The sequence below is a fragment of the Cynoglossus semilaevis genome, chromosome Z (genome assembly GCF_000523025.1).
Source record: "Cynoglossus semilaevis isolate Cse_v1.0 chromosome Z, Cse_v1.0, whole genome shotgun sequence".
NCBI lineage: Eukaryota > Metazoa > Chordata > Actinopteri > Pleuronectiformes > Cynoglossidae > Cynoglossus > Cynoglossus semilaevis.
This window is the reverse complement of record NC_024328.1, coordinates 19,637,639-19,658,967: the sequence shown is the minus strand read 5'-3', so window position 1 is coordinate 19,658,967 and position 21,329 is coordinate 19,637,639. Positions and strand designations below refer to the sequence as shown.

The window sequence follows — 21,329 nt, the reverse complement described above, 5'->3', positions numbered from 1 at the left end:
TTTTAGCTTGAAAGGAAAAGTCACTAGTGCCTCTCTTGAAGCCGCTAGCTCAAGTTCAAGTGGGGGAGCTGAGGGTAAATGTCAGGACAAAGGTCAAATAGATAGTGGATTCCAGAAGGTTCAAAGGTGTTACTGAAGATAAAAGGGATACCACAAAAAGATCTCCACCATATGTCCATGCAGGGAGAAAAAGACAGGAAGTGTAAAATGCGATAGATCCAGTGTGACTGATGCATCTTCAACAGTACTGTTGGATCATCTGCTCAGTCAATTCTCACACTGATTTCTGTTTAGTCTGGTTTATTTCTTTTTCAGACTCCAGCAGAGCAGTCAGGTACTTTCAGGTTTCACTAGGTTGTGAAAGCCCAGGCATTAAAAACTGACCTTCAAGTCCTCTGACCCCATCAGAGAGACAACCACAAACCATTCAAAGAAAGACGAAGCTAGTCGTAAAAAAAAAAAAAACATCTATGTGGAAATACATATATAAACTGTATATATAGTCAATTATTTATTAACAATGTTATACCATCTCCACCATAATCAGCAGGACTTGCACCAAAAAAGGCACAGTGGGCTTCACTTTACTAAGGTCTCTACAGAAAGAAAACTCCACATATACAGTACATTCAGAAAACAACTTCTTAACAGACTTTAAAAAATTAACTTACTAAAACATTTATGTATAACACTATATATATATATATTTACACACACATATAAAACCATGTACAGTAAAAATCACACACAGTATCAAACATCTACATTTTCTATTAAAAATTATTTTAGTGCAAAAGCATTTTTATCATATAAAAATACAGGGCTGTCATTTTTCTTTTCTGGTATTGTAAAAAGGTTAAAGATGTGTGTCAGCGATTGGGATCCGTCTCAGCTCAACGATTTGGGAATTGGTCACGCTTCCTCCGTCATGGCTTCCGGGAATAGATTCATTATCGCTTACATTAAGGCCTGTTCCTGAAAAATACAACAAAGCATTTTCAACAATTCTGTTGAGCAATTTGGACTTTTTTATTTTGATTATCAATTATGAGTCTTAACTGGTAGTGGTGACAAAGTGGTGTTTTTCAGGGTTCAAATCTTGGATCCTGAAGGTTCAATTCTTGAGTCATTTTTGTTTATTTTGACCTTTTCTGTCTCAGTTTAAACTTTTTCAACTCTCCTACTATTAACTTTCCTATCTGATCACACACAGCTTTATAATAGTAGTACAGTCATTTTTGGTTGTGTGTGTTAAAGAAATCAGTTAGCGGATGAGAAAGAAATGCAAGATTTTTTTGTCACTACATAACAAATATATGTATTCCCCCCCCCCCCTCCCCACGCNNNNCTGTTTGACAAATGATCAAGAATGCATTTACATCAAAACAAAACATGTAAAAAAGTTACCAAAGTCTTTGTCTCTTGTAGTTTTAATAGTAATACAGGTTTTATACAACCCCAGATATAAGAAGGGCAGGCACAGTTAGTCCTTTCGATGTATCCTTACATAAAGTACTGTCTATGTTTTATACATGCTTCATTTTTTATTTCCACCCTATTTTCTCAAACATGTAAAGCACATTTTAATATATATATGTATATATATATATATATATATGTGTGTGTGTGTGTGTGTGTGTATAAATCTATATGTATATTTATATATATATTCTGTATGTGTTACTCAACAGTGAGACCATTAACCAGTAGACTCTATTTTGCTGATCAAGTTCAGCGGCTGATTATGTCACAATTAGATCATTACAGTTAACATGGTATTATGTAACTTTACATGTGATGTACAGTATCAGTCATGGTAGGTGCTGTGAGTGTTTATACATGTTTGTGTAGTAGTAGTTCTATGATAAAAAACCTGAGGCAGACTATAGATTACTTATATTGCTAAGTTAAATAATACTGTAATGAAAAAAATATCACATTTTTCATTACAGTATTTTTTAAGGTAAATTATGCGACAACTTTCTAAAAAAAATAAACAATTTAATTATACAAAATTATTCTTTAGAAGTACAATGTGATCTGAGTTGCATATGACAGTGTATTTTTGCCCTCTGCCTGTATTTTCCTTTTATTTTTTCAGCTGGAAGGACCTTTTTTGGCAGTAACCTCCAATATCAGCCCTGGAAAATAATGTTTTGAAGATACACACAATACGGGATGCACATTTTTCCACTAACCCTCTACGAGTCTGCATCTAATCCTGATAGTTTAAACAAGTACGAAGAGCCTGTCAACTGTAAGAAACCCTGAAGAGCCATGTTAGCAGTGAGGCCCACAGAGGAGCTGAGTGTTGCTGGAGGCACTGGTGCTGAAGCTCCACATCAGCCAAGTCTTAACTTTTAACCCTGGAAAAACTATCAGTCACCAGGAGATTAACAAGCATGAAGCAGAAGAACTGCTCTAGGACACACAACTGTTGTCAAACATGACAGCTCAATCTTTAAGGTGTTTTATCAACCAAATTACAATTAGGACTAAGGAAGGAACATGCTCTGATGTAACTGTGTAATCATTATTATTATGAACAGAATTAATCAGTAATTGTGCAAATACAATTTGACGGTTGGTTCAGTTACTTTTCTGAGAATAAGTGAGTTGTTGAAAGTCAGTCCAGCCGCAGGTTGTGACATAACCAGAGGGTCAGGGCACAGACAGGCTCAAGGCTCTGATCCAGTTAATAGTTAACTATGCTTTAAGTTTAGAAACTTGTTAAAACACATTAGTTAGTGACCCGGTGAGCCAGTTATGTAATTATGTAACTGATTATTGAATTATCTTCACTGCTGACTGTCTGACTAGAAGAAGAAGGTTATAGACTCAGTGTGACATGAACATGGCCATGCATGAGGTCAAAGTTTCAAAGTAATAGTTGTGCAATGGAAAAAAGAACGGAGACTAAAATTCATTGTACACTGAAAATATTTCATTTTGAGACAAATGCAGGAATCTGCAGGGAGCCAACAGCTTTGAGTTAATTAAAAACTTGCAAACGTGCCTTTTAGCCTCACTCAGTATTATGAATGAACACCTTACATTGCTGAGTTTGCAAAGATGAGGGGCGATAAATCCCTTTGGCTCGTTCACCGATGCTCTGAGGATATTTAAAGCTCCAGTGACATACAGACAAACTGGACAGCAGGACAGAGGGAGGACAAGACATGGCATGAGACAAATGTCCCATTAATGTAGCTGTCAGGTTACTTGGGATTAATTGTTGTAAAGCAACATTCTGGATCCCCTAGACCATTGTTGCGACCCTCAGGTGGGTTGCAAGAAATTGTTTTTGGGTCGTCTCGCATCATGTTCCCCAGGATTTCTCAGTCCTCACAACAGCTCTGTTCAACCTCAAAATGGCTGCCAGTAAAAAGCTCCACATGTGGTTATGTTTAAAACATGAGGAATACTAATTGTTTAGTTATCATATGAGGATATCAATTAATATCCTCATTAATGTTCAATAATGGTCAAGTACACCTATATTTAGTGATTTATGAATAATTTCTATTGATCCACAATTGGGTACTGGGCTGCGGCCCATCCTAGAGCCTGTTACTATATTAACCAAATATGAACCTAGCCTAACCTGCAACTCTTTCCTCACAAAGCACCGTTATGCTGTGAAAAATGACATCATAGTGATAAAATGAAAATGATAGTTTCAGAGTTAAATTTTAATGATTACCTGTACACACACCCAGTTTTCTATACTTCAGGGTGGATCTTATGTATATGTTATATATTGAGATCCCTTTAAAAAGAAGTGTAGGAAATAAAACATATTTCTATATTTTTCCTTTGTGCACATTATGTATTTATAGAAGGATATTTGGATCTGCTTGCATACTAACTGAGGCCAGGTCAGTTAGAAATTAGAACAGCAGCAGTCAGGCTGCATAATGCAGAGAAAAAAATCTACATACAGTAGGTGCATGGAGTTAATGGTCCTAAGTACTCAGATATCCCTGAGATTAAAGACACACATACACAAAAACCCATCACTTGTGTGCGAGCTTCGGACATACATCATCTAAGGGGGATGGTTTCCATGGCAGCAAACAGATTTACTGACTCACATAATGAGTCAGTAAGATTTAAAACCACTTATGCTAATTTTGACTCTCTTAGCTGTAAAAACACTGACCTGTGCTGTTATTTAAATTCATGTAAAAGTAAATACATAAACATAATATTAAACTGATATCGTACAGTGGTGCACAGTCTGACACTCACCGGTCTTTAAGGCAAATATGAGGTCATCAAACTCCTGCAACTCCTCGTCTGTGGTCAGGTTGGTGTTGATGAAACCAGGATCCGTGCTGTACGTGCCCAAAACAGGACTGGGTTTAAACGCACTGCTGTGCTGACTGCTGGGCCGCAAGGATGTTCGCTCCCAGTCTGCTGATACCTAAGACACACACGCACACACACACATCCACAGACATAATATTGTTATTTGAGTTAAAGAACAAAGGCAAATAATTTTAATACCTTGTTTCAGATACATCAGATTATGTGGACAATTTATATACAAATGTGCACCCTAGTAAACACATGCACACACTGAAACACTTCAATGATAAACTGGCCATTCCTATCAGCCGTGTAATCACAGCCTGTGATGAGTTAGTAGGGTCATGGAGAGTGCATGTTGTCCTGGCACCCTAAAAGGTTCACAGGGTCAGAGCAGGTTCACGGGGTCAAAGTGAGGTTAGTGTGTCTTGGGTGTCACATTTAATCAACTAGGTGGCATGAAATGATGCCATCAGAATAACAGGGCAAAGTGAAAATAAAACATTTTTTAGTGTTCTGTCATATGTGTGGTTATTGTAAATAGTATAAAATGCTCCCATGAGAACCCAAGCATTATCTTTATAGCAGTAAGAATGTTTTATAATTCAAATGTGTATTATGTAAAATAATGTAATATGTATTAAAATAGTTGCTATTTTTTCATATATTTGATTAAACATAATCCAACTATCATCTGTGGAGGAACTGTCTAAAATATCCGCTAAACAATTTGGCACGATATCAGCCATTGGCCCGTCCTTCTTATAGATCAGACGGTGGCATCCAAAGTAGTGGTTTAAGCAAGGCCACGTTCAAGACTGTAAAACACTCCAGGGACAAGTTGTTCTCTTTAGATATTTAATTCTATATCTAATTACGTTTATTTGGTGCATAATATCTGCTCCTGTTTTATGAAAATCCAACATCCCTACATCGAATAACGCAAAGGCAAATTAAGTTTTACAATAAAAGGGTCAACTCTGTTTTGTGACAGAAAAATAACATCAAACTTGAAGGGGAATGTTTAGAAGACAGTAGTGAGACCTGCTATGATTTTTCAGCAGTTATAGAAAGTGTTTACAGGATGGAATTAAAACATAGCTAAAAGTAAATTTTTTTAAGACAGATTAAATTATCATATCATTATATAGTAATCTTTGTAATTATATCTCCATTTCAGCAATATACGGTTTTAATTCAATTTTTCCATGAGTTCATGTTTAGGTTAAAGGCATAGAAGCTACATTACAGACTTACATTAATAATATCCTTTATACCTGATTTATTAGATAAGATTTTCATTTTCTTTCCTGTTTGGCAACAAGTAACACTTGAATATGGGCTACACTGTGGACAACCTTTTAAAATCACTGAAACAACGGCTTGTTTACTACTGTATGTGCTAACCTAAAATATAAAAGAGAGATAATGAGAACGAAATTGTAACTGGTATATGTCTGGTCCTGACGACTTTTCACATAAACAACAATGTATGAAATATAATGTATTATTATTATTATTATTATTATTACACCCTGATTACTATGGAAGTGTTTTATATTCAGGTTGGGTTTATAAATATAAATATAAATGGACATATGTGTTAAAGCATGTGTGTGTTTGTGGTTTGCTTGGCTCTAACCAAGGTGGTTATAACTACACAGACAGACAACACCTCAGATCTCCCACATCCTCTTCTAGAGGTACTGGTGAGTGGGTAACTCCAACTTCTTGACCATCCTTCAGTTTCTGTGCAAACCGTCCAATTCCCTAATACTGAGGGCATGCTCTTAAGAATATGACATGATGAGTGGACTTGAGTATGCAGAGGGGCAGCAGCTCAGTCCATATATGGTATGCTTTAAACATGGAGATGGTGAGCAGTGATTTGGTTGTGAACAGAAACAGGAGGCATCAGAAAACAATAGGTAAAGTCTGACCATTTAGTGATATACACAGAGACACACAGAGGCCTGGGCCCCAATGACGGTGCGTGTCTGAGAGAGTGGGTATAAAATGTTCTGTATGCAGTCACACTCAGCTGACATGAGAAATGTGTGAGAACTTAACTCTGGGAATGAGGCCAAAGGAGGAATAAAAATCTTACAAATGTCAAAAGTTGAAAAGTGAAGTATAAATTATAATTAATTCCTCTACAGAGACTTACTTCTACAGTTTGAGCTTTTTAACATTTTTAAACATTTGAATGCTTTTAAAGTTGGGACATTTGTGTGCGACAAAGATGCTGAGATGTGAGGACACAGTGACATTGGCCCAACGACATTGTGTACAATGGAATTTCCATGCTCAATATAAAAGTTAAATGCAGAGTTGACTGGCTGTTACCGGTTTCAGGACTGCTGCAGTTTCAGGACTGCTGCAGTATCTCAGCAAAAACATTTGCAGTACTGCTTGTTTGTACTTTTTATAAACAGTCTGACACTTGGATCGTGTAAAAAAACAACTTTCTGGATACACAAGAAGGGGATGGCGCTCACAGTGGAAAATTAGGTGTGACTAAATCATGAGTATGACATGTTAAAGATGAATTAGTTGTGATTGATTATATAATCGTATCTGGACCTTTTCAAGACAGACATTAACGCACGCCTGACCTCATACTTCTTCTGTGTAGATAAGCATACATTTTTAAACAAAATTTTAAAAAATAAAGAAATTTACTGTTCACGATTAGAATTTTTTCTCTTTTAGAAAAAGTTATTTATATAAATCATTTAGACATTTTAAGGATTAAGCTCATGCTAATCAATTTGTACTGGATTAGTTGTTGATAACTGATTGAAGTATAGAATACAAGCAGAGAGGGTACATAAATCAAAAATAACCTTTCATTAGTATGCCTCAAAGACAGAACAAAGTACCTGCTGGTTGATTCAGGTATTTGAATTAAAACAATATTAAAATCAAGTAAATATTTATTGTCCTGCCCATATGAAGAGAGAATCAACATAAAACAGAAGAGATCGTGGGTGATCGAACCATGTGACCCTGCATGACAGCAGTATTGATGAATATTTTAAAGATGGTGCCACTGCTTCATTTCCGAAAAAGCATAATAAAATATTTTTTATGAAATTGTCATCACCAGAAAGATGTGATATAATGGGTTGAGAAAAGATTGTCTAGGGAATTCAATAGAGTTGACATCTGTGTATATACAGTTCATAAAATAGTCCTCTTGCACATTGTGTATGTGTGTGTGGGGTACCTCTTCCATGGCACTGATGAGGTTCTGAGTGGATTTGTTGATATCGGCTCCCACAGTGGTGGGTCCCCCTCCAGGGTAGCTAGAGTCTGGAGAGTCCTGGCCGTTCATCTCCACTGTGTAACTAGCTTTAGTTGGCCAACACAGCTGGTTGTGCATGATGAAGTACACTGCAAACACATACAAGCCCTGCAGCCACACAGAAGGAAAGACAGGAAAAATAATCAGCATTTATGATCTCATTAGTATTGTCACTAGTGGTCAGTGACATGTACGATACTAAAACTCCACGTTTATAGTCAGATATTTAGACATGTGGTCTTTAATCAGTTAGTGCTCGTGGCCAATCAAACACAGTATCCACTTACATACCTATACCCAAGTATTAATGTAAGTCATCAGCATATACTGTGCTACATCAGCTCTTTCTGGCAGCTGTACTTTATTTCTTCTCACATCTTCAAACCTAACAGCCCATCTTTCAACATGATTAATGAATTACTTCGTCACCAGGACATGACATCATTGGCACCCAGATATTTCGCCATTGCCCGCTTCCACATTGTTACCAAATCCTGCTGGTCAACAGCACTGTGCTGTGAATTACTCTAAAACACCGGAGCGTCAAATACGACAGGGCCATCCAGTATTTCACAACAGCTATCACTCTGTGATGACGACAGTGGCAGACTGAGATGGAATGCAAAAAAAGAGCCATCAGCCGGAATGTGCGTCGGAACAAGTGCAGTTAAGGTGACAAAAAACAGAGATGAAGACATAGCTGAGGTTTCAGCAAGTGTTGGTTAAATAAGTGTTCTCTAAAATGCCCTTGACGTCAAAGGCCTAGCATGTTTCTTGGAATTGTGGACAAGAAGAAGACATGAAAATTGTATCTCATAAAGTTGTCGTTATTTTATTCATTTAAGAACTTTCTGAAAGTAATAGTGACATTATGAAAAGAGAAGTAGAAACTGTGGTTTATGGGTGTGTTGTATGTGTGTGCTGCAACTTCCGACTCATAAAAGTTGAAAACAATGTGTGCAAATATATAAAAAGGAACATGTTACAGCTCAGAGGTCATTAGTGGCTGGGCCATGAAAGTGTGAAATCATTTGCAGCTGTAAATCCACATCAATATACAATGTGTTAAACCACGTAATAATCAGTTTAAAGATAGATTAATAAGTGTGTAGGAGTATATTTTGCTATTTACCACAACGGTGTTGTGGGTGATTAGTGCATACCATTAGCAGGCTGTGCAACCAGAAGAACAGGCTTTACAGCCAGCCTGTTATATAAGTGTTACCTGAGGAAAGGTCAGGTCTTTACCAAAAAGAAATGCAAAGACACAGACCAAGGTCTTTGGCCATTTTCTTTAGTCCTTTAGAGTACATGGACCACAAGCTGTTGAGAAACATTTATACTCTCACCTGTAAAACTGCAAACAATACCACCGTTAGTTCTTAATAAGTTTGAATATATGTGAGCTGTAGGTTTAATTTCCCACTTTATCCCAGTTGACAAACATGATAAAGTTGTTCTGGTAAAAATCTGAAACGTAGTTTTTAGTAGTTTGAAAAACTTAACTGATGTGAAAACATTGCTGTTGGCTGATGTTTAATTCAGGTTATAAACTGGACGATTGATGTGCAGCAGTCTTCCCTACTGTCTGCACTGAAACTGCTGTGAACATATCATATAAAACAACATTTCTGTCCTTTGGATACTGGTTTCACATCTGATGGCTCATTTGGATTAAAACAGATATATTCTGTAGCTATTTACAGACTACAGAGGTTGGGTGGGAAAGTAGTGGTGGAATCAAATCTTACTGGAACCAGTTACTGCTTGAGAGTGCTGTGTATTTCTGTCTGTAACAATAATATAAGATAAAAAGGCCTGGTTTACAGTAACAGTGATGAAGAAGGATACAAGTAACACCTACATTAGTGGCCTTTGCTGTGGACTTTATTACTGATGCCTGTTACTGAGTCTGTCTTCTTGTGTAATTACAATGGAAAAGTAGCTGTGATAGTAAGGTTTCTATGCTACCGTCTGTGGACTTTAAACAAGTCAATGCAACTCAGTCAATTATGTTGGCGTTGTTGATAACAACAGAAGAGGATATATTGCTCTATATTCCCTGGAAGAACCACATATCCATAATGGCGTCTCCCGTGGCAACCTCGTATTAGGCTCCTCCTCTGGTGGCAGCCATTTGTGTTGGTTGCAGGGGCTCGATTATTATTATTACTACTATTATTATTGAAGAGATTTAGGCAGAAAGATTGTGTAGAACATCCAATGTTGGAGTTTGTGCTCCCTGGACCAAGAACAAGTTTAAAAGTTCAGAGCGAGAAAAAGGCTAGAAAATTTAAAAAATAAAAGCAATATTTTATTGTCACTTTCTTATGCATCAGTTCATGGATTTTCCAGGTGGATTGAATGTACTTGTTTCCACAAGAACACATGGTGCAATGTTTGAACCATTATATGATCATTATGTGGAATATGACAGCACATATGAGTCAGCATCAACATTGAATTACACACTTTCATTGTTTGCCTCTCATTGATTTTTGAAGATCTGGATTTTCTAAATACCCATAGTATTAGAAATTAATATTTTCCCCCAGTGTTATCTTAACTATTGAATGCTGATATTAAAATAGTTGTAAACATACACATTTCTAAAAAGCTATACATTTTACCAACAGACCAGATATGGATGCCTAGATATGATAAAGTTTGATATATGGAGAATGGGCGTGGCCTGAATGGCCAGTCAGGTAGCAGTTTGGAAATTATTAGATTTAAAGTCTGGTGTGGATCAACTTTTAGGCCTTGACTAAAAGTGTGGCTTAATGAAGAACAGTGGAGACTGCAGGTTCAACAACTGAAAGAGTTCTAACTCTCCTGCAACACTACGTTGTGCACAGCTGCAGCATCTGCATGTATTTACTTTTGTTCAGTAATCACCTGTAGGGAGGTGTGAAACACAACAACCTCAGCAGCAGCAGTGAAGTAAACATGGAAAATTAACTCTAATGGAAAATTCACTCCATGATGGAAACAATAACAACTGCTTTACCAAACTCTGCTGCACAACCATACAGTGCAATGACCTCACTGACACCACACTAGCTAAAGTCAACGAACAAAGATGGAGAAATAGGCAGGATTTAAAGACAATAAATAATTATGCATGGAAAGCTGGGAGTTCAGTAATATGTTGCAATATCAGATTGTCCTGCAGGGTTTAATGCAAAAGGTTAAATATTTGGAGTTGTTCTATAAATGGCCACAGCAATTAACCGTAACAATTAATGTAACTGTTTCTTTCAGATAGAAGCTGGATTACAGATGTTGTGACAATGCCAGGCAGAAGAATCCAGCTGTCAGTCATTTATACTGTATATATGCAGTATAATTCACACACACCTCTCTGTGATTAAAAAACAGTTTCAACTGTCAAACAGGCTCTGAAATGTCACTAGGAGAGATGCATTATTTATTTATTTACTTTATTTTTCCAGTTTCCAACACTATATAATTTATTGACTAGTATTATATTACTATTAGTGTTACTATTATAACTATATATACTATAAACTATACTTGATTCAGTGTTGTTTTATGCCATTTATGTGGATGGACAAGTCACCTAAATTCACAAAAATAAGTCACAGGAAGATTTTATCAACCCTGAAGATCTGCCATGCATGTTGGAAAACACCGCTGATGTGATGTTATTCCTGCTTTAATGATTAATTCTGTGCCCAGGGATGCAGGAGAGCACGTGTTCTGTGCTGTTCTGTACTTGTCCTTGTTCCCATGTTATTTGATCACCTGCCTTGAACAGGGTCACACAGACCTTCAGGACCAGCCTCTTCAGCTCCAACACTCATCTGAAGGACACATCAGTTATCAACCATGACAATCTAATTGCTCTTTAAGGTGTATTTGATGGGGGGAACATATCAAGTCTTCTCTGGTTCCCATTTACTTTCATTAATCTTTCATTCAGCCCTTAATGGGAGTTCTACGATAACACATTATGTCTGCTGTGAAACCATTTTCACCTTTACAGAAAAGTAAATTAAGTTTGCTCCAAAAAACCTGTGCACACACACACACCTGCACACACATACAGACATCCTTGGTCACACAGCAACAGGATCTCCATCAACACAGACAACACTTTTCTTAGCAGTGTATTGTGAAAACTAGGTCAGACCCATTTATTTACTGCTAATCAATGTCCTTGGATGTGTTTTGCCTTTGGGACTCTTTACCTGTTCCACTTTGATGAATCCTACAAACTGTAGACATAGACCGAATCCCAGGACCTGGGGCTTCAGTCTGAGGTTTAGGGGTTGCAAGACACCAAATTGATACACCTGATGACCAGGGCACGCTAACACAAGGGAGAGGTCATCTTTACAGCTGACAGTAAATCCAATAATTGAACAGCAAAGGACTGAGAAAACATTAGCTTTTGAGATGCATTGCTTTTCTTATCCTACTCTAAAAAAACAAAAATAAACAAACAACAAAAAAAATCCAAAATATGTGTCATTGTGTATAAAAAACATATTTGTTAAAACATGATTAAAGAAAGGTATGCAGAAATGTGTCAAGTTATCATCATCTTTGTTTTGATAAGAAGAATAAGACAGATGGGACAGTCAGGCCTCAGAAAAGACCTTTCTTGTTTGCTTATTTACAGTATGTATAAACAAATAAATAAGTCACAAATCTGTTGACATTTAAAAAAAATGGTTTGACTTAGTGAAGGTGCGCAGCTCCACAAGAGAATAGAACTCTAAGCTATATTTAGTCCAGTCAGAAAACCCGCACCACAGTCATTGGCCATAGTGAGTTTGATTAGATAGAAAGGAGCTTAACTCAGGGACTGAAGTAGTTAGTTAGTGTTTGGTCACTGACTGTGTTTATAGCACCACCCACAGGGTGGGTTCAGGTTTCATGAATGCAAGTTAGACGTAAAGTCCCAACCTCTTCTCAGCAGCCAATGACCCATGACCCTTAGAAAACATCACCATTCCATTGTATAAAGTGACGACATAATGTCAAACAATGAAACAAACACGACTGCGCTGCAGACAAGTGCAAAATGTGACATCAGTGATGTCAGCTGTTGACGCTGACATCACTTCTCTTCATTAGACACTGTACCAGAAGGTAAAGTTTACTTTGGTGCAGTGCTGCTGTCTTTAGCATGTCAATGCTACATATTACCATGGGTTACCATAGACCTATTGTGTCTCACTCTACAGACACACAGTTTTCTGAGACGATAACACCAGAGAGTGCAAACATTTACACTGGAGGGAGTAGGGGCAGGGGTATCTTTGCAGGCAGGACAATGCTAGTTTTCACAAAATGTGAAAAAAAAACCCATATGCCTGAATTTCAAGCTATTAGACCTTTAGACCTTCAGGGAGCAATACACATTATGTTAATGGTTAAGTTTTAACATTAAGTTCACAAAAGTGATAAATATAAGTATGTTTTGTGCAGTAAGTATCTGATTTAATTATGCTAGAGACTATTGGGAATGTATCCAGAGAGTATTTTGTGTTTATTTAATTAAAGAGTTAATATGATTATAACTTAAGGGCTGTAAATACTTTAGTGCATTAGTAAAATCAAAGTGATGAAATGAACTGAATGATTTCAGAGAACATATCAGACTATATAGCAGGGTTTACTCCTATGTAAAAAGGAAAATAATGAAATTGTGCAAGGCACACTAAACTACACATGATTAAGAGTGAGTCATTTGATTACTAATTTAATAGAAACATTACTCATAACTCATAAACCTCTACGGCCTACTTGCTACCTTTTGATGTTATATAATATGGGGTTTACTGCTGCAAAAATAAGATTTCATTAATGTCTGGTCATTATTTCAAAATCCCCTTAAAGCACTCAGTCACTATTTCAAAAAAGAAGCTGACATTTTAAAAACTGTCCCTTGTTATTAACACCCTCCCCCTGGCGCATCAAAGCAGGAGCTTCAAAGCATGATCGCACCGTCAGTCACTGCTCACACATTATGGTCATTGAGTCTCACCATCATTTCTTAATTTCAATCTATTCCAGATTCTGTTAAATTTAATGTTAAACTATAACCATATAGAATGCATCGTAACTAAATCAAAGCTGTGTTATGCTGGTTCACCAGTGCAAACCTGTATTCTATTATCAAAGTGGTAGTTATGAATCATCATCATGGTTCTGTTACCTCATCCAGGAGACTGAATATTCAGATGTGCTTTTGTTTTTGATTCTTTTATAATTTATAATTATAATGAAGTAATAAAATATAGATATTAATCTGGACAAGGATTTGGATTCCAGATTCCCTTAAAATGTGAAGTCATGTGGAATCATTATCTTTGACACAAACAAATAAGTGAGGGGGCTCACCAGGAGGCAGTTGAAGATGACGTAGAGAATGAGCATCCACAGGCTCCTGTAGCCCATATGTAGCCCAGCCCATAACCAGACCAGGGAGATGATCAGGAACAGGGTTAGGACCAGTGGCACCTCTGGAGGACAAGATGACACAATTCTTTAAAAATACAGCACAATGGAGGAGCACAAATAAATAATAGGTCTGTCAAACAATAACAATTAACTGAGTAATCAAAGGGTAGATGTGGTTAATCATGTTTAATTGTGATCATAACTAATCACAATTAAGCGTGATAGACAGCGTTCCTAAATATGTGTATTTTTTTCTGGAATAAAAAGATAATCAACAGCAGGCAGATATTTGTGTTTCCCTACTGTTTTTTATTTTTTTATTTCTGACTAATCCAAACAATGAAATTGTTAACATGGAAATATATTCAAAAGAACAACTCAATTTCCCCAACAGTATTAATAAGTCTTCAGTCCATGGCAATCTCTTTGACAAATGCATCAGTCAGCTTGTCAGCAGTGGACATGCAGTACGTACTGCCCTGAGGTCAGTGAGGATGATCTGTTTCAAGCTGGGTGTCTGACCTAAAGGTGAAGCCTCCACAAATATACTAGTAGGCCATGACAATTAAAGAAGGAGTTCTTCTTTGCAGCGTGTGCAAATGACAGCAACTGTGGAATTGCTATAAACATCAACTTTTCAGGATAATGCATGGTGCCAACATGTAATTTGAATGAGGCCCATATTAATGCTTTTATTGTTTTATAAGTGCTCATTTAGCAGCAATGTTGCATTGTAAGATAAGTAGATGAGGTGAGACCTTTAGTTGTCCCACATTGGGGAAATTCACATTTCACTTTAACAATGTGAAGAAAACAAGCTGGGCCTCTGTTCAGTGGTAATACATGTGTCATCCATCTCATATGCTAAAACAACAGAGGATCCCGTCTGCTTTTATTAAAAGACACCATAATTACAATTAAATAAAGACTCCCACAGGAGTCAGGCTGTTGGACTGACTCATCATAACAAAGACAGAGAGGCCTGCTCAAGAAAAAAAAAAAAAAAAAACCATCAAAATAACTCTTCAAGCTCAGTTTTATAACACATCCCAGAAAGTGATCCCTCAACTCAGGTGGGCGTTGCATACAAGGTGCAAAGGTCAACTAAATGTTGGACAGAAATGTGTTTTAATTACATTCATCCTCTTTTCAGTCATTAGATTCAGACCCAATGATATAAAAAGTCTGAAAAGCAACGGAATTTAAAGTTAGAAGAAATAATGAGAGAACTAAAAGTTAGCCCTTCATTTTCACACCTGCCTTGTTCCCAATGACCTGTTTACTTCTAACTATGTGTCGCCATCTAGGTGTGGTCGTCTGCGTTCATCAGGTGACTGGAATTTGCCGCAAGGTGTTTTTGTTCATGCTGTTGTCATTGTGTTTCTGAAAACACAATGTATCCTTGATAACATCCAATCCATGTTTTAAAGAGCTGTTATCAGGTCTGCTTGTTAGAAGCAGGTTTAGTGTACCAGAAACCAAACAGATGGACATGACCGTTGGTTTTACACTGATCTGTAAATCCCCAGGGATGACGTTACAAATTAAAGGAGACACTGCAGCCTCTTTGCCACTCCAGTCTGTTGGTCTGTGTTATGTGGAACAAACTGTACAGTTCACTTCACAAGTAGGATGGAAACACAAGGCACAGGGCCCAGGTTTGCACAAAAAGTTCTTATTTAGGTGCAACTTCCAGCACCTTGTCATTTACACTGTGGTCCAAGTTTTTCTCCAAACCAACAACTTTCTTCTGGCTCAGCTATTTTTTCCTTTTTGTACTACATTTTGCTTTCACCTTATTTCTTCTCGACATGATTTGTAATTAATTTGAATTATTAGTTGTATGTTTTATAGGGCGTTCAGGTGACGCTTGAGAAATATTTCTATTTCCATTGTATGCACTTTAGTTGTCTTTTTATATTTAGGAAGCATGATGATGAGAAGAATCAGACTAAGGGTTGGCTTAGTCTGATTCTTCTCATCATCATTCAGACTGCTGAGCAGCTCCAGTCTTTCATAAAGCAAACAACACTTGTCTCTGTCCGAACCTTTGGAATTTTGCAGAAATCAAGTTCATATCAGTGACACAGCTACACATTCAAGTCCAGCGCAGCTTTCCTACACAAATTTGGAAGACTTTGGAAGTGTTACTGTTGTAACTTCAGGGACATGATTTACCAAACTCAGAATGCTTTGAGCTAAAAACACAGACTCTTTCCATTGAGTTTTAGTGCCAAAATTCAGTTTCACAGCCATTGTTCTTGCTGTAATGAACAGATAAAGTGGCTCAAATTAAAATGCCTAAACATGTATAAACTTAGTAATGACACAGCTAGTACTATTTAATACAGCAATCACTTGTATATCCCGTCTCCTCTGTGTCAAACTTTTCTTCCTCTTTTGTGATCTGTAACAACCTTCCTCCCATCTCACCAATGTTTCCATCTCCTCTCCGTCCAAGACTGTAAGCACATTCCAGTCTGAAAGCAGAGCTCCCACAGTAAAGGAAAAATTCCCATGGCCAAATGAAAACTGACTACAAACTGTTGACTGAGAGTTTGCCTGAATGCCTCCTTGAGGGTGAAGACGGAGAAAAAGAAGAAGAAGAAGAAGATGCGGCAGAAAGAAATGGGGAGTGCGCTCATCTTCAGCTGGTAAAAGGTTGGTGCATTTCTGTCCACAAACTTGGCAGAAATACACAAACACAGACTTGATTCTCTGCATAGAGATGCAAACAGTTGTTAAAGGGTACTTTCAAATCCCACAGAGCACAAGACAAAGAGCTTATTTTCTCTGCAGGTGACCCCACTCTGGGCTGCATTTGATCGGAGAATGATCCTAGTGTGAGAAGACAAACTGTGAAAAGTGCACAGGTTCAACAGAAACAGTGACAGGAGGAAACTCAAGACCCAAGTAGAGTCAACATCTGTAATAACAGTGAGTGCAGTGAGTGACTTATGGGCAACTATATGAGTCAGGGCTGTGAGAACTGCAGTACCTGAGTGTGAACACGTACAACACGGCAGAGATCAAATACATTTCCTCTATCTTTCAACATTCTGCTATCATGTTAATGATTTTGTTTTCCTGTACATGGCACACACTGGTCCTAGAATGTTACTATAAAAATAAAGAAGCTGATTTTCCCTTTAAAGACTTGATGTTTTTGAACCAAAAAACAGAACAGAGCGGGGAAAAAAGGAGATGAGAGAAAGAAATATATTAGAAAGAGATCATATTGTTTCAAATGAATTGCCATTTTTGAGAGGGAAGGTTACAATGTGACAAGAAACTAGGATCTTAAAGATAAACATTCACTTATCTGCCCTCTTAATCTTCATCACCTCTATCTGTACCGCACCATAAATTAAATTAAATTAAGCATGCACAAGTAGACAAGTTATTCTTCAAATGATGAACAAACATGTCAAATAGCACCACCTACAGTACTTAAATCAATCGGAAAAAGGTGACTGTACAATGTTTACAGCAAAGAGCTCCACAATTACATCGGAGTAACTTATTTTTATCATTTCCTCATTCCAGACTGGAGTGATTAACACACAGGCGAGGTCATCTTTGCAACAATAAAACACTGGCAGGTATTCATTCATGAAGTGCTCTGTTTCAAACTTGATTTGTAATCATTTCATTATCAAGGGAAAGGCATCTTTTAGTACCACACACACCGTAGCTTCATTTGGGACAGAGGTAAAAGTCAAGTCATTTGTTATTAATATTTGTGAGTGGTACACTTTCTCTGTTTCAGTGAGATCCAATGATTACTGAGGTAAATGGAACATGTGTCTTACACTGACACTGACTTTAATGGTTTCAGATGATGCTGTACCAGACCTCAGTGTGCACAGATTAGAAACTGTGGCTTCTAAGACGTTGACAGCAGGTACGTGACTTGCCTGCCTGCGGTCCAGGTCTGTTTCATAACTGGTAGAGTCTAGGGGTGTGACCCTGTGTGTTGTTATCATCAGATTGGGTTTGTGTTTAATAAATAAAAATATTAAGTGAGTGAATATAATACAATAAAGCTTTTATGACAGTGTTTATACACGATCTTATTTAAGTGCAACACTTATGAAAGGACCTGCAAACACACTTCCAAACATTTGAAACAAAATGTCAATATTTATTATGATCATTAACATCAGACTGAAACTATTCTGTGATCTTGACTATATTAACCACTCTTTCATTTTCTCCCTCTCTCTCTTGTTCTGTGTACTCCTGTTTGTATTGTGTAATTCTGTGTCAAAATAAAACTAAGGCTGACCCGGCATGAACTTTGATAATGGATGTTCTCGGCCAGGATTTCTTTATTTTTACAACCCAGTTGCTTTATGTAACTACACATGTGTATACACACACACAAACACACACACAGACACATGTGTACACAATATAGACACAACAACTGATATCTTCTGTATCTAACTGTTTTTACATGCAAGGTTACATTAAGTTGAGTTTATGTTTTTTTTTACATGCACAAGGCAATATTTTTTACCACCTGTCTCAGAATGATGGAGCTGAACTATTGAAATCTTTATGTTCAAGGCGGTTTTAATGTCAAGGACTTAGTTTGGACTTACTAGTCAGTGATCTGACTCAAACAGGGTCTCCTGGGGCACCTCTACATAAACACAGGACCAATTCAAATGTGGTATGAATGATTTTCATCATTAGAATCTACATTACACGGTGACGAAGAGTAGACAGCAGCAGATTCTTGTCACAATCTGACGTATTTCCCTTAACACTAGCATTAATACTGTATTGTAAAAGTGATTCCCACCAAGATAATCGAGTGACCTTGAGAATGCCAAAAATTTAAACACCTACATTTGGTTTATTTAAACAATGCACTTTTAAGGCAAACCAGATTACCAGGACAACTCCATGCAGTTACAAAAGTGGCTTATTTGTGGCAGTATTACCACAAAGAGTACTGACCAGTGTGAATAAGCACAAGTAAGAAGAAAACCCATCTCATTGTTTGGCCAAGACCAATAACAGAAATCCATCCTCTTTTCAGCCTACATAAAAAAAACACAGCATACTGTACAGTCCTGTAGTGAAGTACTTCTGCACCTTCGTGTCTGACAACGCCTGAAAATTTTCAAACTTAACCTCTCGTGCTACAGTGTCACTCTGTTGACTTTGTTATTTTTCCCCAAACTGCGTAAACTACAGTTGCAAGCGAGGTCCAGACCACACCAAAGTTTGAAAAGCTTTTCCACCAAGTCAGAGTCAAAGACACTGAGGAAACAATGGGGGCTCTGTTGGTTGAACTTAGTGACCTTAGAACAAAATCATATTTTATTGAGGAAGTGGCAAACATCCATCTGTGTAATTTCTTTTTGATGACCTTTTCTTAATGACTTTGTTCATGTCTTTTACAAAAGACATAAAGGCTGGTTAAATATATAAATGTAAATATTTAAATTGTTAAAGTACTTTTCTTCCTTTACTCTTAATAAAGGAAGCCATGTATATCTACTGTAATCTTATATACACATTTGTACCTGTGCTGTTGGTGCGTCCACGATACATGTCATCATAGGCCTTCCACTGGTGAGTAACCTGGTAGGCATGGATGAATACCACGAGCACTGCCACCAAACAGATGAGAGGCACCAGCACTGCTGTGCACAGAGCTGTGTAGATGTTTGGGATGAAGCACCTGGAGAAAAGACAAACACAGAAGAGTGTACAAGGTTTATGATACCATATATTTTAAAAATTAGAGAGAGAGAAAATATTCTTTAATTTTTAATTTAAGATTTTAACTGTATTTCCTACAGTTAAGACTTTGTTTTTCCAGTGTAACAAGCAGGATCAGCTTATGCCTGGCAGTTATATTGCCTAATGAGAGCTTTAGTTTTAAACTGCACAACAGAAAACTGTTTGTTCCTGCTTCAGAAAATCCAGGTCACTTTGCAGGTTTAGTCGAGTACAGTAATATCTTATGCCACAGGTGCTTAGGTGTTTTTCTATTTTAAGATATGAGCTCACTGTTTCTGTTCAGTTTAGACTGTGAGTCATTTTCACTTTCTTGGCAGAACAATTTATTTTAGACATTTAGGACATTTATTAAATGGAATTCAGGAATGTAATTAATCCCTAATCAGTCAAAAGGAAAACGAAAAGAACTCCACTGGTTAAGAGTTCATTAATATCTGCTTGTTAGTTTATCACAAGATTCAACCCTTCTTTATTTTAAAAACACATTTCAACTTTAAATTTAATTTTTAGTTTAACTGTTAGAATCTGTGCTGCAGTTTATGGTCATCGTTGTCTTATTCTCTACTTCATGAAGTGTCAGACAACAGAGGATCACAGTTCCAGTTACTGGAAACTAAAATTATATCATATTCCTACACCTTCACTCATGGCTGAATAAATTTCGGCATGCAGTCAAATTCTGACCGCAAGTCTCCTCTTTGGGAACCCCAAAATCAACATGTGAAAGTATGCTGTCTTCCATTCCTTTGCTAGTCATCATTTTTACTGAAATCCATAATTAGAGTTTAGCTTTTATTAAATTTACGTAATGAATGAGTGTATGGTCTTTTCAAGAAAGTAGGTTTCTTGGTCTATAGTTCCAAAAAATTATAGTCCAGATGAATCTGAACATAATGTGCCACTCTTAGTATCTGCGCATGTCTTCATGGTCATTGTGAAAAGTCTAATTTCCCCAGTTATTTCTTGTTTTGCTTCTTTATGGGTGAACTTTGATGAAGCATTTTCATCTGAGAAAATAAAAAATTATACATAAACTGAAACCGAGCATAAACAGAAAAAAAAAAAAAAGAGGGAGGGCTTCTCCTTTCATTACTGGAACTACTGTAGTCAAAACACAGAATCAGGTAAGGCTTTTCATAACTCTGTCCCACACTGAATTATGAATATTTACACTTCTCTAGCCTTGCCAATCAAAAACCCTCGGGTTTTGTAGCAGATGGGAAAAATACTAAGGGTAATTTTACTGAACCTGAGGTTTGTAAGAAAACAATTAAAAGTAAATGCATATGCATATTAGAGAGATATATGTGAAAGACACATGTTGGTACAAAGGCAGGGAGAAAATCAGAGACCCAACAAGAGACTCCCTGTTAACACTGATTGGAAGAGAGAGATAAGTGAATAGGGTGACAGGAGGGGGTGTGGAGGGGGTGATTCAAAGGCCGCCTCTATCCTTCAGAGCCAAAGGCTGACTTTCCAGGAAACTGAAGCCCCCTGTGTCTTCTCACACCTCTCA

The 21,329-nt window shown here is 37.1% G+C and overlaps 1 protein-coding gene across 1 annotated transcript in view; it reads right to left on the bottom strand.

Annotated features, from left to right (window-relative positions):
• Nucleotides 1-737: 737 nt before the first annotated feature.
• adgrv1 (adhesion G protein-coupled receptor V1) overlaps nt 738-21,329 on the bottom strand; it is a 109,245-nt gene continuing 88,653 nt past the window's right edge. Inside the window, exons 91-95 of the mRNA XM_025053295.1 lie at nt 19,594-19,751; nt 13,994-14,115; nt 7,541-7,726; nt 4,252-4,426; nt 738-975 (exon numbers count right to left, since the gene is read on the bottom strand). Coding sequence (XP_024909063.1) covers nt 857-975; nt 4,252-4,426; nt 7,541-7,726; nt 13,994-14,115; nt 19,594-19,751 — 760 coding nt within the window. The 3' untranslated portion in view covers nt 738-856. The remainder of the gene's footprint in view (nt 976-4,251; nt 4,427-7,540; nt 7,727-13,993; nt 14,116-19,593; nt 19,752-21,329) is intronic.